At 36.7% G+C, this 15354-nt stretch overlaps 1 protein-coding gene across 3 annotated transcripts in view; it reads right to left on the reverse strand.

The window, feature by feature from the left end:
- Nucleotides 1-15354, reverse strand: part of NUDCD1 (NudC domain containing 1) — a 94780-nt gene that overhangs the window by 77061 nt on the left and 2365 nt on the right. For 2 of the 3 annotated variants that reach the window (XM_025393624.1, XM_025393626.1), the window contains exon 2: nt 4621-4775. In XM_025393624.1, the coding sequence (XP_025249409.1) occupies nt 4621-4775 (155 nt within the window). Of the gene's footprint in view, nt 1-4620; nt 4776-13203; nt 13334-15354 lie in introns of those variants that run through there. The other variant, XM_025393625.1, reaches the window with a different exon arrangement.

Below are 15354 nucleotides of genomic sequence, written 5' to 3' on the forward strand. Positions count from 1 at the left end.
CTCCAAGATGTAGCCTCACACGTATATTCTTACAAATGAAATCCAGTAACTGTTCCTTAGACCTTTAAGTACAAATTAAAGAGGCAATATAAGATGACACTCTTTTAGTAGCAGAAACAAATTAGCTTTTCAGTTAAACAGAAAACGAATTATGACATAATTTCCTAAATATTAAGAAACGAAACACATTACTTTAAAATGAGCCATAATATCACATAAAATAATGATATATTTAAAAACCAAATTTTAAACACTTTTTTGCTTTCCCAAGGCCTTTTCTACTTCCTTGGCACACTTCCTCCCAAGGGACATTCTCTAAAATTAACGACTGTAAACCTACAAGTTAAATTTTCTTGTAAGTAGTGTATTCTGTCTTTATAAACCAGTATGTAGACCTGCTGCCACCTGCTGGCTCCAGACAGTCCGAAGACCAAGCAACTCATGGTTTTCAAGTCTTGGGTCCCACAGCATTCACTTTGACTACAACAGTTCAGGTTTAACTAAGGTGGTCATTTGTACATCAGTCACAGAAAAGGAGCCTGTCTAGGATTTGTGCATGTGTGCCTTTGATGAAAATAAAAGAAAACAAAACAATGTATTAAACAATAAAATGGATATTGGAAGAGCTGTTTTCTGCTATAAGACAATAGTCTAGGCAGTGGTCAACATTCTCTACAGGCCTGCACCTGACAGAAACTCAAGAGTAGGTTGATTTCATTTGTGCTGATGAGAAAAATAATAAGAAATAAGTGCAGTATTCTTCTGTATCCCAGGTACAGAATTTCTTAATACCTGGTCATCCCTGAACCACAAGCAAAACCATCTGAGGTGCTTGATAAAATAATAAATTATAAAATACATATTACAAAATTACCCTAGAAACACACTTTGAATAAACCCATTACTGCACAAAAAACTGAACAGGTGATTAGAGAACTAGCACTGAAAATGGTAAGAGAGGCCAGGAGCTGTTGCTCATGCCTGTAATCCTCCAGCACTTTGGGAGACTGAGGCAGGCTCTGTAGAACCTAGAGGTTCAAAACCAGCCTGGGCAACATGGTGAAACTCTGTGTCTATTAACACATAATATCTGTCTCTATTAACAAGAAATAAGGAGAACTGGTAGAGCACTGTGGCATTCTGGAATCAATGAGTTTAAATCCAGACTATTAGAAATATCCCTATGCCCCAGTTTCCTCAACTATAAGATAATAATAGTATCTTGTATATCAGGATAATATGAAGATATTATTCTATGAGATAGGATCCACAGGATCCACGGTTCTGTGGATTAAACAGTATGTGTAAAGTGTTTAGAATTGTTCCTGATATGTAATAATCTCTACTCAATAAAAGTTACCTGACATTATTATTTATTCTTATCATACAGTTCTACTGCTCTCAAAGAAGGAATATGTGCAAAAAACCCAGCCAGTGTTTGTCTCCCATAAAATGATACCCCAAGGCATATGCCAGTAATACCTCTTCATATTTGCATAATGCCTTCCACTTTTCAAAGCATTTTCACACATCTTGCTTTAACTTCTAAAAAACCTTATCATTATGCTTATTTTCTACTAGGAAACTGAAGCCAAGGATATATGGAGACTGCTGTACCCTTTTTGTCAGCTACATATTACCATGTAATAGTTACCTGTACACTCATATTAGCAACTAAAAAGTATTACATACAAGTTACCTGAACTTATATGTATAATTATACATATAAGTACTTGAACATATTAAAAGTAATGGCAAAACTATTATTTTTGCACCAACCTATACATTAGTGTCCTACACAGAGCAGATTTTCAATAAACATGTTAAAATGAACTCATTTGGTAAGTCTGTCTTAAATGTCTACTTCCTTTTCAACTAACTACCCTACCTCCCTAACAATAAGTATTAGAGCTACATCACATGTGCCACAAGATACCTATGGAAAAGTAAAATAAATTATGAATATGGATGGTACTACAAAAATTAACACTTTCAGATCTACCATAATGTCATCCGACTTCCTGAGTCAGAAAATTGGTAGAATAAATGTTATTGGCAAACTTTATGGTACAGCAAATGCTATGAACAAATGCCCTATTCATCAACACAAAAAGGATTAAGGAAAAACTTTCATGCACATACACACAGAACTCTACATCAAAATCTATTTGATCATTAAAATCTATTTGATCACAGAGATCAGAGCATAGCCACTCATAAAATGCATGTCCTATCACTTTAGTTGGCTTATACACATTAGGCCTAGATAGTAATTCTTGGTAGAACATGGGGCTAGCAAGAAAAAGTAACTAATACCTAAGAGAGTAAGAGGCCAGACTGCATCTCCTCTGATCCAACAAGAAACAATCAGAATTTTATACTATCTGTTTTAGGAATCAACTGGAGGAAAATATTTATCATTACCAGGAAATGTCTAACTCCTTTCCGAACATTTTGAGATAAACACTGCATTGCCAATACAGAACTCATACAAATACTTGGATTAGAAGTAACAGGAGGAAGATCCTATTCAGAATGCAAAGCCAACTCCCAACAGTAATAACGAACTTTACACAGCTATTATCCATTCAACAAATATATTGATCAAGTCTTCTGCTGGGTGCTAGAACCCATGGCCTCGTCCAGGGGTTGGTAAACTGCAGTCCACAAGCCAATTCCTGCCCATTTTGTTTTTGTTAATAAAGGTTAGTTAATTGGAACATGGCCACATTCATTTGCGTATAAACATCTATGGCTGATTTCACACTACAACAGCAAAAGCGAGCAACAAGAGACTGTTTGGCCCACAAAGCCTAAATTAGCTTGCCTTGTGCAAAAAAGCGTATCAACCTCTAGACCAGATGAAATTCATAGCACATGTAGATTTGAGAGCCAATGGTGTGAATATTCCTGGGGGAATAGAGGTAAGATGTCAGGGCAAGCATGCTAGATGACAAAATGGTTACCTGGGACTTAAGTAAAGATTGCAAAGCAGACTGACACTGAATTAAAAGTATGCTCCAGATAGTTAATCGATGAGAAAAGGACCAGAAGAAATAGGATACAGCGCATGTCTCAGGAATTGCAAGAGTTTAGTATGGCTAGAATGCAGTATACAAAGTGCTGTAAGGCAAGGTTGGAGAAAACTTGGCATATAAACGTACATGCGAAGATGAAAAGTTTATTTTAAGCATATGTATCATTTTGTGTTTATACTTGCAAAAAACAACAACAAACAACCTACCACCTCTTGAAAGACACACAAAACCTGTAAAGAAATTGCAGGGGATATAATGGACACTGGAGACAGGATAGATAAAAGATGGGATCAAGGAGGCTCCACTAAATACCTTTTAAAACTTTTTTGTTTTTTAAATTACATGAACACATTGCCTATTTTTAAATTACATATTAAAAACATGGATTTTGCCATGAAGGAAATATTAAAAGAATTTCAGCAAGTGATAGTAATAAACACGCAAATTAGATAGACTACTCTGTAGATGCAATGCACAGGAGGGCTAGACGGAACAGAGTACTTGGGAAGCTATTAACAGATTACTGGCTGTTTGAAGCAAATATATTAACAATGTATTGTGGAGTTTCCAACATACAAAGGTGTAAAACATACGATAAAATTAGCTCAAACAGTGAGAGCGTAAGTGAAAGGAATTATATTGTTGTAAGGTTTTCACATTGTTTTTAAAGTAAAAGAATACTAATTAGAGGCAGACTGTGGTAAGTCAAGGAAAACACTGTATCAACCATTTAAAAAATAATACAAACTGGTTTAAATAAAAAGCCAAAGGAGGAAATTAAATCGAGTTCTAAAGACATTTTTTAAAAGAGAAAAACTGTGATTAATTCCTCCCGCAAAAAAGTAGGAACAGAGACACCAAGGAACAAAGAACAAACAGGGCATAATGAGAAGAGCAAGATGGTAATATCAACCCAAGAGTATCAGGAACTAGATTAAATTAAGTATAAATGTAAGCCCTCCAATTAAGAGAGAGATTGTCATATGGAAAAAATAAGAGCCAACCAAATGCTCTTTATGACACATACTTTAAAAGAGCACTGATAAATAGAAAAAGGACAGAAGAAAAATACTAACTTACAAAAAGCCAGAATTAACTGTATTAATACCAAAGAAGATTTCAAGACAAAAATTATTCACAGAACCTAGAGATAAACAGAGATACTTTATAATGCTAAAAGAATCAATTCAGTATAAACGAAACAATCCTAAATGTTTGTACAAATTAAGATAGTTAAAAAAACATAAAGTAAAAACTAAAACAGAAGCAAATTCACCATTATAGTTGGGGACAATCCCTCACATAGGAAAAGGAGACATGAACAGTTACATCAGTATTAACAATATATAAAATACATGAGAGTTGTTGCCCAATGGTGAGAGTGGAGGTAAGTGTAAATAACAAGATCAAAGAGAAAAATTAAAATTGAAATAAGAAATGGAGTATTACATAGATAGGATTCCATATACTACAAGTATGTGCACCTCACTTCTCTGGATATTAGATTCAAAAGGGAAACTTAATTATCAAATTTGCTTGATATTAATACATAGATTTATTATTACATACATGTTTCTCTTACCAGCATTACTGTTAAATTCATAATTCTTCCAAGGGTATCAATATAGTAGACACTGTCTTGATACCATGAATCACAGTGCAGGTAATTATACATTCCAAAAGCATGCATGTGTTCCAGTGTATATTGATCATCTCGAAGTTTTACCTCTGCCACAGCTGAAATACAAGGAAAGCAAACGTAAACATCAAGAGTTTTGCCTCAGATAGTTTCTTTCTGTAGAATGCCCAGGCAAAGAAACCACAGAATGCCAGTCACAAAGGTCTTCAGGACAATTCAGTATATGATTCTTTCAAAGATAATTTCTGGGTACTGTGTACAGAGAATAAACAGTAAGTAAAACTGATACGGTCCCATGTCCTTACAAGACTTACAATACAGTGGCCACAGGAAGTAGGGCATTTTATGTCATGACCCTCTTTTAGGCACCTCTAATAATTATGAATAAAAAGAATAGAAATTCTAAAATGAAAAATCTCCCATTTCCAGGAAAATGTTAAGCCCAATTTATGAAATGTTTATATACTTTAAAAATGTTTTTATATACTATTATCTTATTCATTTTAATACAACTTAAGAAATTAACTTAAAATCTCATTATACAGTTATATAAATAAATGTAAACACAAATAATGACTTCTCCAACGTTATACTACATCTTTTCCAAGGGTACAGAGCAAAACAGTATCACAGTTGGACTAGACACAAGATCTCCTGCTTAGAGAACAGGGATTTCTTCACTTAAGCATTAGCTGCTTCCCTAAGTTTAAATCTAGCAAATGTGATCTCTTCCTCCTACTCCTCCTGCCCTTTCATGAAGATGGAAACTTTTATGGCTCAGAACTGCTCCTGATCTGGATTTAATTTCTGCCCCAACAGGAAACATATAAATGGATTATGCTGGGCCAATATCCTACCCTAATATAAAACTCATTTTACTGTATTCTGATTACAACTGTTTTCTTCTTCCCTTATATAAAACTCATTTTACTGTATTCTGATTGCAACTGTTTTCTTCTTCCCCCAAATGCTCACCGGTTCCTACTTCCAATACCACTTTGAGTCCTGCCTGACTTATATTCATTTATACAGCAACTAACAAAAATTTAAAAATAAATAAATAAAATTTCAATAGGCATCGATGACACAGTGATGAGCCAAGAATGGAATCTTGCCAATTAGCACTTATGATACAGTGAGGAAATGGGCATTAGTCAAATAATCATATAAATTGTATACATTTTTTATGAAATAAATTTTATATAGTTAAATTGTGATAAAGAATAATCACTGGGTAACATGAGAACACATAATGTAAGAGTTCTACTTGGGGAGATTAATGAAAGCTTTCCAAGGTTTGACCCAAGATATAAAAGATAAGAAAGCATTAACTTAAGGAAAAGTATTTTAACCAAGAAGGTAAAAGACTTCTATAAGAAAACTACAAAACATTGATGAAAGAAATTGAAAAGGACACAAATAGACATCTCATGCTTATGGATCAGAAAAATTAGTATTGTTAAAATAACCATATCACTCGAAGCAATCTATACATTCAATGCAATCCCTATCAAAATACCAGTAACATTCTTCACAGGAAGGAAAAAAGCAATCCTAAAATTTGTATGGAACCACAAAAGACCCCAAATAGCCAAGGTAATACTGAGCAAAAAGAACAAATTTAGAGGCATCATACTAACTGATTTCAAAATATACTACAAAGCAATAATAACCAAAACAGCATAGTGCTGGTGTAAAAACAAACATACAGGTCACTGGAACAGAATAGAGAATTCAGAAATAAATCCATGTACTTATAGCCAACTGATTTTTGACAAAGGTGCAAAGAACACACACTAGGAAAAGGATACCTTCTTCAATAAATGGTGTGAAAACACATACTGGGAAACGGATACCTTCTTCAATAAATGGTGTGAAAACTGGATATCCATAGCAGAAGAATAAAATTAAAATAAAAATAAAATCTCACCATATGCAAAAATCAACTCAAAAACTATAAAAATACCAAAAGAAAACAGAGAAGAAATGCTTCAGGATATAGGTCTATGCAAAAATTTTATGGTTAAGACCTCAAAAGCACAGGCAAGAAAAACAAAAAGACAAATGGGATTATACTTAACCAAAAAATAAAACAAAACAAAAACCTTCGCACAGCAAAAGAAACAAACAACCTAGTGAAGAGACAACCTATAGAATGGGAGAAAATATTTGCAAATTATTCAGTCATAAGGAATGAAAAACTTTTTTTGCTGTTGAAGCAAAAAAAAAAAAAAAAATCCCAGTATAAAGAGGGCAAAGATCTTAATAGACATTTCTCAAAAGAATATATATATATATAGCCAACGGGTATATGCAAAAATGCTCAACATCACTAATTATTGAGGAAATGCAAATCGCAATCACAATGAGATATCATCTTCCCCTAGTTAGAATGGCTATTTTCAAAAAAATACAAAAAAAAAGTAACAAATGCTGGCAAGGACACAGAGAAAAGGGAACGCATAATCTGTCAGTGGGAATATAAATTAGTACAGCCATTATGGAAAACAGTAAAGAGATTTCGCAAAAAACTAAAACTGTAACTACTATAACACAATCGGCACTCCCACAAATGAATATTTATCAAAACAAAAGATAGTATAACAAAGGAATATCCGCACTTTCATGATTACTTCACCACTATTTACAAAAGCCAAGACATGGAGGAAACCTAAGTGGTCATCAAAGGATGAAGAGAGAAAGAAAATGTAGTATATACACACACTGAGATACCATTCAGCCATAAAAAGAATGAAATTCTGTCATTTGCAGCAACACAGATAGAACTGGAAGTCATTAAGTTAAACAAAATAAACCAGGCACAGCGCCGGGTACCGTGGCTCAGGCCTGTAATCCCAGCACTTTGGGAGGCCAAGGCAGGTGGATCACGAGGTCAGGAGATCAAGACCATCCTGGCCAACATGGTGAAACCCTGTCTCTACTAAAATATGAAAACCATATTAGCTGGGTGTGACAGTGCATGCCTGTAATTCCAACTACTGGGGAGGGTGAGGCATGAGAATCGCTTGAACCCAGGAGGCAGAGATTGCACTGAGCCGAGATCACACCGCTGCACTCCAGCCTGGGACACAGCAGGACTTCATCTCAAAAATAAATAAATAAATAAATAAATAAATAAATAAATAAATAAAATAAACCAGGTACAGAAAGGCATCATACATGCAGCTAAAAAAGTGGATTTCATGGACGGGAGAGTAGAAAGATAGTTACCAGAGATTGGGAAAGATAGGGGTGGCGGGATGAAGGGAGGTTGCTTAATGGCTACGAACATACAATTAAAAGGATTAAGTTCTCACGTTTGACAGTTCAGTTGGGTGACTATGGTTAACAGCAATATATTGTATATTTCAAAACAGCGAGTACCAAAATAGCTAGAAGATTTCAAATGTCCCCAACACAAAGAAATGGTAAATACTGAAGGTGATGAACACCCTAAATACTGATTTGATCATTACACACTGTATGCATGTATCAAAATATAACACAAAATCCCATAATTATGTATCAATTTAATATATTTTTAAAATAAAAAATACATGTATATACATGCACACCCACAACTCTACTTATTCCAGACAGAAGGAAAATCTGTAAAAAGCAGGAAGAAAAACTTGGGTTCAAAGAACACAAAGAAGTCCACACTGTTCAAAGAAGGCCACACTGGCTGAAATGCGGAGCAACAAGGGCACTTGTACAGGAAACGTTGCAATAAACGAAAACTCGGCAAGAACTGGATTATGAACGGCCTGTATTTATTTTTGTTGACAAATTCCATTTAAAAGAATTCATTAATGGTTTTTAAGCACAAGAGTAAAGTTCAGATTTGAGTTTATAAAGAAGTACTTATAACTATAATATGGAAAACAAATTGGAATAAAGCAGGGTAAATCCAGGAAGATCCACTAGAAAGCTACTGCAATCTGGTTGAGAGATGACGGAAACATTTCACAGGTAAAAATCCTAATTATGATAGATTTGATAGAGGTTGAGGAAACATATAACACAACTTATTTACAAGGAACAGTTAGAAATATGTATTCTACTGATTAGGAGGAAAACAATCATCATTTCTTGGTTTTCTAGCACCACTGTGTGGATGAAACTAGATACTGCAGGAAATGTGCATGGTAACAAAAGGGCCTGAAGCAGTAATATTAGACAATGATACAACAAATACATTTTCTTCATATCTGTGCAAAGACCTCTAGGCAATCCTGAACCACCTGGAGGCTTCTTAAACATCTGTCTTATTACAACACTTCATGATTGTTTCATTCCAACAAGATAATTTATATAAGTTATTAAGACACAGATGTGAGTCTAGGCCACATTACATGCTATTTTATAAAACCCCTGTAGGGCACAGAAAAAGGACACCTCTCCGGTCCCAAATGAGAAAGGAAAAGTTATCACATGATGATGACCACATCAATTATCTTGTTTATAAAAGTTGGACGCAGAGCAACTGAAAGTAGAAAAGCAGTCTCCAGAATGTGACAGTTCTTAGCTACTGGCAGAGCTCTTTTGCAGAGTTCTCCCAAAAAAAAGAAGAGGGCGCAGCAAGGCTTTCATCTCTGCATAGATCTTTGTAAGGGTTGAAGAAGAGGAACTTTTTACAGAGAAGCCAGTGTAGTAAATATTTTTATTATTTAATGATATCTTGCACTGAAAATAAAAGAGCTTTGCTGAAAAATCCAATATGGATTAGTCTTCTAAAAAGAACTTAAGGCCTCACAAGAAGAGAGTCTCCCTTAACATTTGCCCAAATCCTTACCGAACCTCAAAACCTAGTTTTTCACATGAAAACCACAAAGTCTCATGGGACCTCAAAGACCTATAGTTTTTCATTCATAAATTATTTATTGACTATCTACTACATGTACCAGGCATTGTGGTTGGCATTGGGCACACACAGGTGAATAAAATAGACCTATCTCCTGAATAAAACAGACCTGTCTCCTGCACTAATGGTGCTAACAATGATATTCATTACTGTTTCTTGGCTTCTCAAAATACTCTATTACTCGAACCACATGATACTGCCGATATTTAACTCTTTGACACCAATTAAATATGATGCAGTCTAATATTTACATAGGCAAAGTACAATAATTTTTAAAAAGGGAGGAGAGAGAGGCAAAGAACATTAACTTACAAAGGTCACTTCGTGGACCACTTATCTTCTAGAATCAATTCAATAAGTCTTCTTTTCACCTAGTTACTGAGCTTGCTATTTGTTTATGAAGGTGTAAAAAAGTAAAAGTACAAGTCCACAAATTTTAAAGCGAGACTTAAAGAACACGGGAGGACCAGAGTTAACAGCACTGCTCCCATAAAATTATTTTATGCACTACTTCTCTGGTAACACATTCATGTGGCTATCTTCCCCATCTTTTCCTCCATAAAGGTAGAGAGGAGTTTTATAGTCAACTCTACATAAATACAATGGTTACGTGGCTTTTCCCTCCCTTTACTCTAACTGTAGTGCAAATCTTCACCAGCTTTTCTTCCCCCTGCTCTGAAGAAAGAAAAAGGCCAGAGTGACCACAAAGATCATTAGAAAAAGCATGAGTTTTAGGGTCAGCTTTGCCACTGATGAACAGCTTGGTTAAGTTAGCTCATCTTATTGCCCATTTCCTTATCTATAATAAAGGCTAGTAATACTAATTGTACAAGAGCATCGACAAGCTTCAATTGAAATATGCAAGGCATTTACTATCAATGCATGGCACATAAGATTAAGCATTGATTTCCCTGTTCCTTTTCTCCCATCCAAGGCTAATTCCCACACAGGTGTTTATGATTCAATTTCCTCCTGCCAGAAGTTACCTCGTCTCCACTGGTGTTTCCCCTCCACTTACATATGCTGAAACTTCCCCACTCGCAAAATAAACAAATAAAAAAGGCTTCCTTTTCTCTGCCTGGCCACTAAAGCAGAGCTCTCCCCTACCCTGTTCTTCTAGAAGTTCTTTAAAAGGCCGTCTATACATCCATTTTCTCACTATCTTCATTAGCCCTTTTCAATCGTTTCTAGCTCTATCATTCTACAGAAATCCTTTTTTCACTTAAAAATATACATTGAACAACTTTTGTTCGCAGCCAAGATGGAAGAATAGGAACCAGATTTATCTTTCCACCAGAAACATCCAATAAGATGAAATAAACCAGAGAAAGTTAAATGAAACAACAGTTTTCAAGACATAAGACATCGGCCGGGCGCGGTGGCTCACGCCTGTAATCCCAGCACTTTGGGAGGCCGAGGCGGGCGGATCACAAGGTCAGGAGATCGAGACCACGGTGAAACCTCGTCTCTACTAAAAATACAAAAAATTAGCCGGGTGCGGTTGTGGGCGCCTGTAGTCCCAGCTACTCGGGAGGCTGAGGCAGGAGAATGGCGGGAACCCGGGAGGCGGAGCTTGCAGTGAGCTGAGATCCGGCCACTGCACTCCAGCCTGGGCGACAGAGCGAGACTCCGTCTCAAAAAAAAAAAAAAAAAAAAAGACATAAGACATCAAGAACAACGGAGACTTAGGAGGTTAGCCCTACCACCAACCTAGTTTACTGCCTTGAGGAGTTTCGAGACCACAGCACAAAGAAGGGAAAGTGATGTATAGTCAACCTTACATAAATACAATGGTTACATGGCTTTTCCCTCCCTTTAACTGTAGTGTAAATCTTCACTAGCTTTTCCTCCCACTTCTCTGAAGAAAGAAAAAGGACAGAGTACTTGTATGTAGAGTTGATTTCAACCTCCCTGAGCTGAAGAAACTGGGCTGCCTGGGGAGATCAAGGCAGCTATAGTTCATGAGACAGTGTAGCAGAGAAAAGACAGATGCAGAGAGAAGCCCAGAGATCTGAGAGTCTGCCTCAAGTACTCAAGAGTACTAATGGCATGTGTTTGAGGCGACTACCCCAGGCTAGAGAAAGAACCATCTGAAAGGGTTGATGAGAAATCCTGGGCACTCACACAAGGCTAGGAACCATAACTGTTCCCAATAAGCAGAATGGAGAAAACCCTTAATTTCTGTACACAGGAAAGTCTTGCCTCGGTAGTGGGAAATAACTCTAGACTGAGCACTGCGCCTGACCGGACTAACAAATCATAACAGCAAGAGCCAATGGAATTAATCTGTTTCCAAGTAACTCAAGTACATCCCAGAAAAAAAAATCTCAAGAACATTATAAAAGTACAAAAATAACCTGCATCTAACAAGGTAAAATTCACAATGTCTGGCATCCAATCAAACATTACCAGGTATGCAAAGAGGAAAGAAAACGAAATCCATAATGAAGAGAATTACCAATCAATAAGAAGCCAATATAAAACTGACATGGAAGCTACAATTCACAGAACAAGATGTAAAAACAATTACTGCCAAGTGTACTCCATGTATGTTCAAAATAAATAAGTAGAAGCAAAAAAGATGCAAAAGATTTAAGTCAAACTTCTAGATGTGAATATTGCAATGTCCACGATGAAAAATATACCAGATGGGATTAACAAGAGATTAATATTGTTTAAAAAAAAAAAAGATAAACTAAACTAAAGGCATGAAAATGGAAATTATTGGCAATAAAACAGAAAAAAAGTATAAAGAAAAAATGAAACGGGCATTCATGAGCTGAGGCCAACTTCTGTGATCTAAAAATGTGTAACTGGGCCGGGCGCGGTGGCTCAAGCCTGTAATCCCAGCACTTTGGGAGGCCGAGGCGGGTGGATCACGAGGTCAGGAGATCGAGACCATCCTGGCTAACATGGTGAAACCCCGTCTCTACTAAAAATACAAAAAACTAGCCGGGCGTGGTGGCGGGCGCCTGTAGTCCCAGCTACTCGGAGGCTGAGGCGGGAGAATGGCGTGAACCCGGGAGGCGGAGCTTGCAGTGAGCCGAGATCGCGCCACTGCACTCCAGCCTGGGCGACACGGCGAGACTCCGTCTCAAAAAAAAAAAAAATGTGTAACTGGAGTCTTCAAAGGAGAGAACAGGGGGAAAAAAATTGGAAGAAATAATGGCCAAAATATTACCATTGATCTTGACAAAAACTATATGTTCACGGTTTATAGCCCAACAAACCCCAAATGTAAGAATCATAAAGAAAACCACAGCTGGGCACAATATTACCAAACTGCTAAAAACCAATGTAAAAGAGAAAAATCTTAAAACAGAAGAAAACAGGCATGTTATGTATACAGCAACAAAGATAGGGTAATGTGAGATTTCTCATCAGAAACAATACAAGCAAGAAGACTGAGGCTATTAACTTTAAAGCACTGAAAGAAAAACTGTCAACCTAGAATGCAGAAGGAGCAGAGAGATGTTTACAGAAGGGCACGAGGAAACTTTGGAGATGACAGCTAAATTTAGTATCTTGATTGTGGTGATGATTTCACGGGTGTATACATGTATCACAACTTGTTAAATTGTACACTTTAAATTTGTAGTTTATTGTCAATTATGTCTTCATAAAGTTGTTTAATCTGTAAGACAAATTTATCTCCTACTAACCAGGTATGCTCCAACCCTGGAGATAAAGCATTGAAAATGATGGGCACGGGACCCTTCAATACAAAATCAATAATCTTAGCAAAGAAAACATACTGGATGCTACGAAGTATGATAAAGTCTATGAAGTACTGGTTACTATGACAACATATAGTACAGATTCTATAGTGCAGATTCTAACTAGTCAAGAAAGGAATCCCTGAGGAAGTAATATGTAAGCCAACATGAAAGAATGAAATACGAATTAGCTAGATGAAATATAGGTGGGAAACATATAAAAACATATAAAAAGACATGTACTAAATGAAGGTTCTAGGAAAAGGATACTTATAAATGCCTAGGAAGGGAATTGCCAGATCAAAAGGCAATTATAATTTGATTAAAAATAAGTTCTTTGTTTAGTTCTTTGGAACAGAAAGACAGTGACATTTACTGCTTACGTAGCAAAGGAAATTTTGCTACAACTTAATAACATTATTTAAGACAAGAGAATAAGCTTCATTGCATCAAGTTCTTGACACCAGAGACCATGTTATCTTTACATCTTAAATGCAGTGTTTGTTGTAGCCAAGGTGACCATCAAAGGTTTGCGGAACTAAAGTGAACTCCTTCAGTTAGAATAAAAGAAATCAAATTATCAGGAGCTCCTCAATTATGCTTCACTATCTCTAGAAATGACAGTTTTTAAAAGAAATAATCTCTTTTTCATCATCCTCAAGTAATTCTTAACGAAAAACTCACCATGTGAACTATTGCAAAAGCCTGCTATTTGCTGTCTGCAGTACTCTCATCTTCCAAACTCAATCTCCACAGTCTGAGGTAAGCTTCTTAACTCCCAAATCTTAAATAAAAGGCCCTTTTACTTAAAATATGGTACACATATACCATGGAATACTATGCAGCCATAAAAAGGAAAACAATCATATCCTACACAGGGACATGGATGGAGCTGGAAGCCACTGTCCTCAGCAAACTAATGAAGGAACAGAAAACAAAACACCACATGTTCTCACTTGTAAGTGAGAGCTGAACAATCAGATCACATGGACACAGGGAGGGGAACAACATACACTGGGACCTGTCAGAGGATGTGGTAGCGGGAGGGAGAGCATTAGGAAAAATAGCTAATGCATGCTGGGCTTAATACCTAGGTGATGGTATTAGGTGCAGCACACCACTTACCTATGTACCAAACCTGCACATCCTGCACATGTACCCCAGAACTTCAAAGAGAAAAAAAAATCAGTCAGGAGCAGTGGCTCAGGCCTGTAATTCCAGCACTTTGGGAGGCCGAGGTAGATGGATCGCGAGGTCAGGAGTTCAAGACCAGCTTGGCCAAGATGGTAAAACTCCATCTCTACTAAAAATACAAAAATTAGCTGGGCTTGGTGGCAGGCACTTGTAATCCCAGCTACTCCAGAGGCTGAGGCAAAGGACTGCTTGAACCCAGAAAGCAGAGTTTAAAGTGAGCTGAGATCATGCCACTGCACTCCAGCCTGGGCGACAGAGTGAGACTCCATCTCAAAAAACAAAACAAAACAAACAAACAAAAAAATTAGCTGGGCATGGTGGCAGGAGCCTGTAATCCCAACTACTCGGGAGGGTGAGGCAGGAGAATCGCCTGAACCTGGGAGGCAGAGGTTGCAGTGAGCCGAGATCACACCACTGTGGTCCAGCCTGGGCAACAGAGCAAGACTCAGCCTCAAAAAAAAAAAAAATCTTCAAATGGCACCTGATATCCTCCAGTTGTACATCCCAAACACAGAATCTAAGATTAACGCTGATGAAATGAGTATAGAATAAGGACAACTTTGTGAGTTTTTTCTAAAGTTAAAGTATTCAATGGATTGTTTATTGTGAGATTTTGCTTCCTGCTTTTTTGGTGTTAAAATATCCTTTTGTTTATGAAAAGATGGGTGAGTACATGATAGTTTTTAAGAAACATCTCCACCTAGTAAACAGAAAAGTTGACAGAACTATGGCAGCTGAGTTTTATATTATAATGGCTCAAGACAAAGATGTCAGGGAAACACTGAATGACCGGAAATAAAAAGACAAACAGGGCAGTCACTGATCTATCTCCTCTCACTTTCCCAGACGTTTTGCTCCAGCAATGTAAGAGTGCAAGGATATCCAGCATACAACCTATTATTT

The sequence above is a fragment of the Theropithecus gelada genome, chromosome 8 (assembly GCF_003255815.1).
Source record: "Theropithecus gelada isolate Dixy chromosome 8, Tgel_1.0, whole genome shotgun sequence".
Lineage (NCBI taxonomy): Eukaryota > Metazoa > Chordata > Mammalia > Primates > Cercopithecidae > Theropithecus > Theropithecus gelada.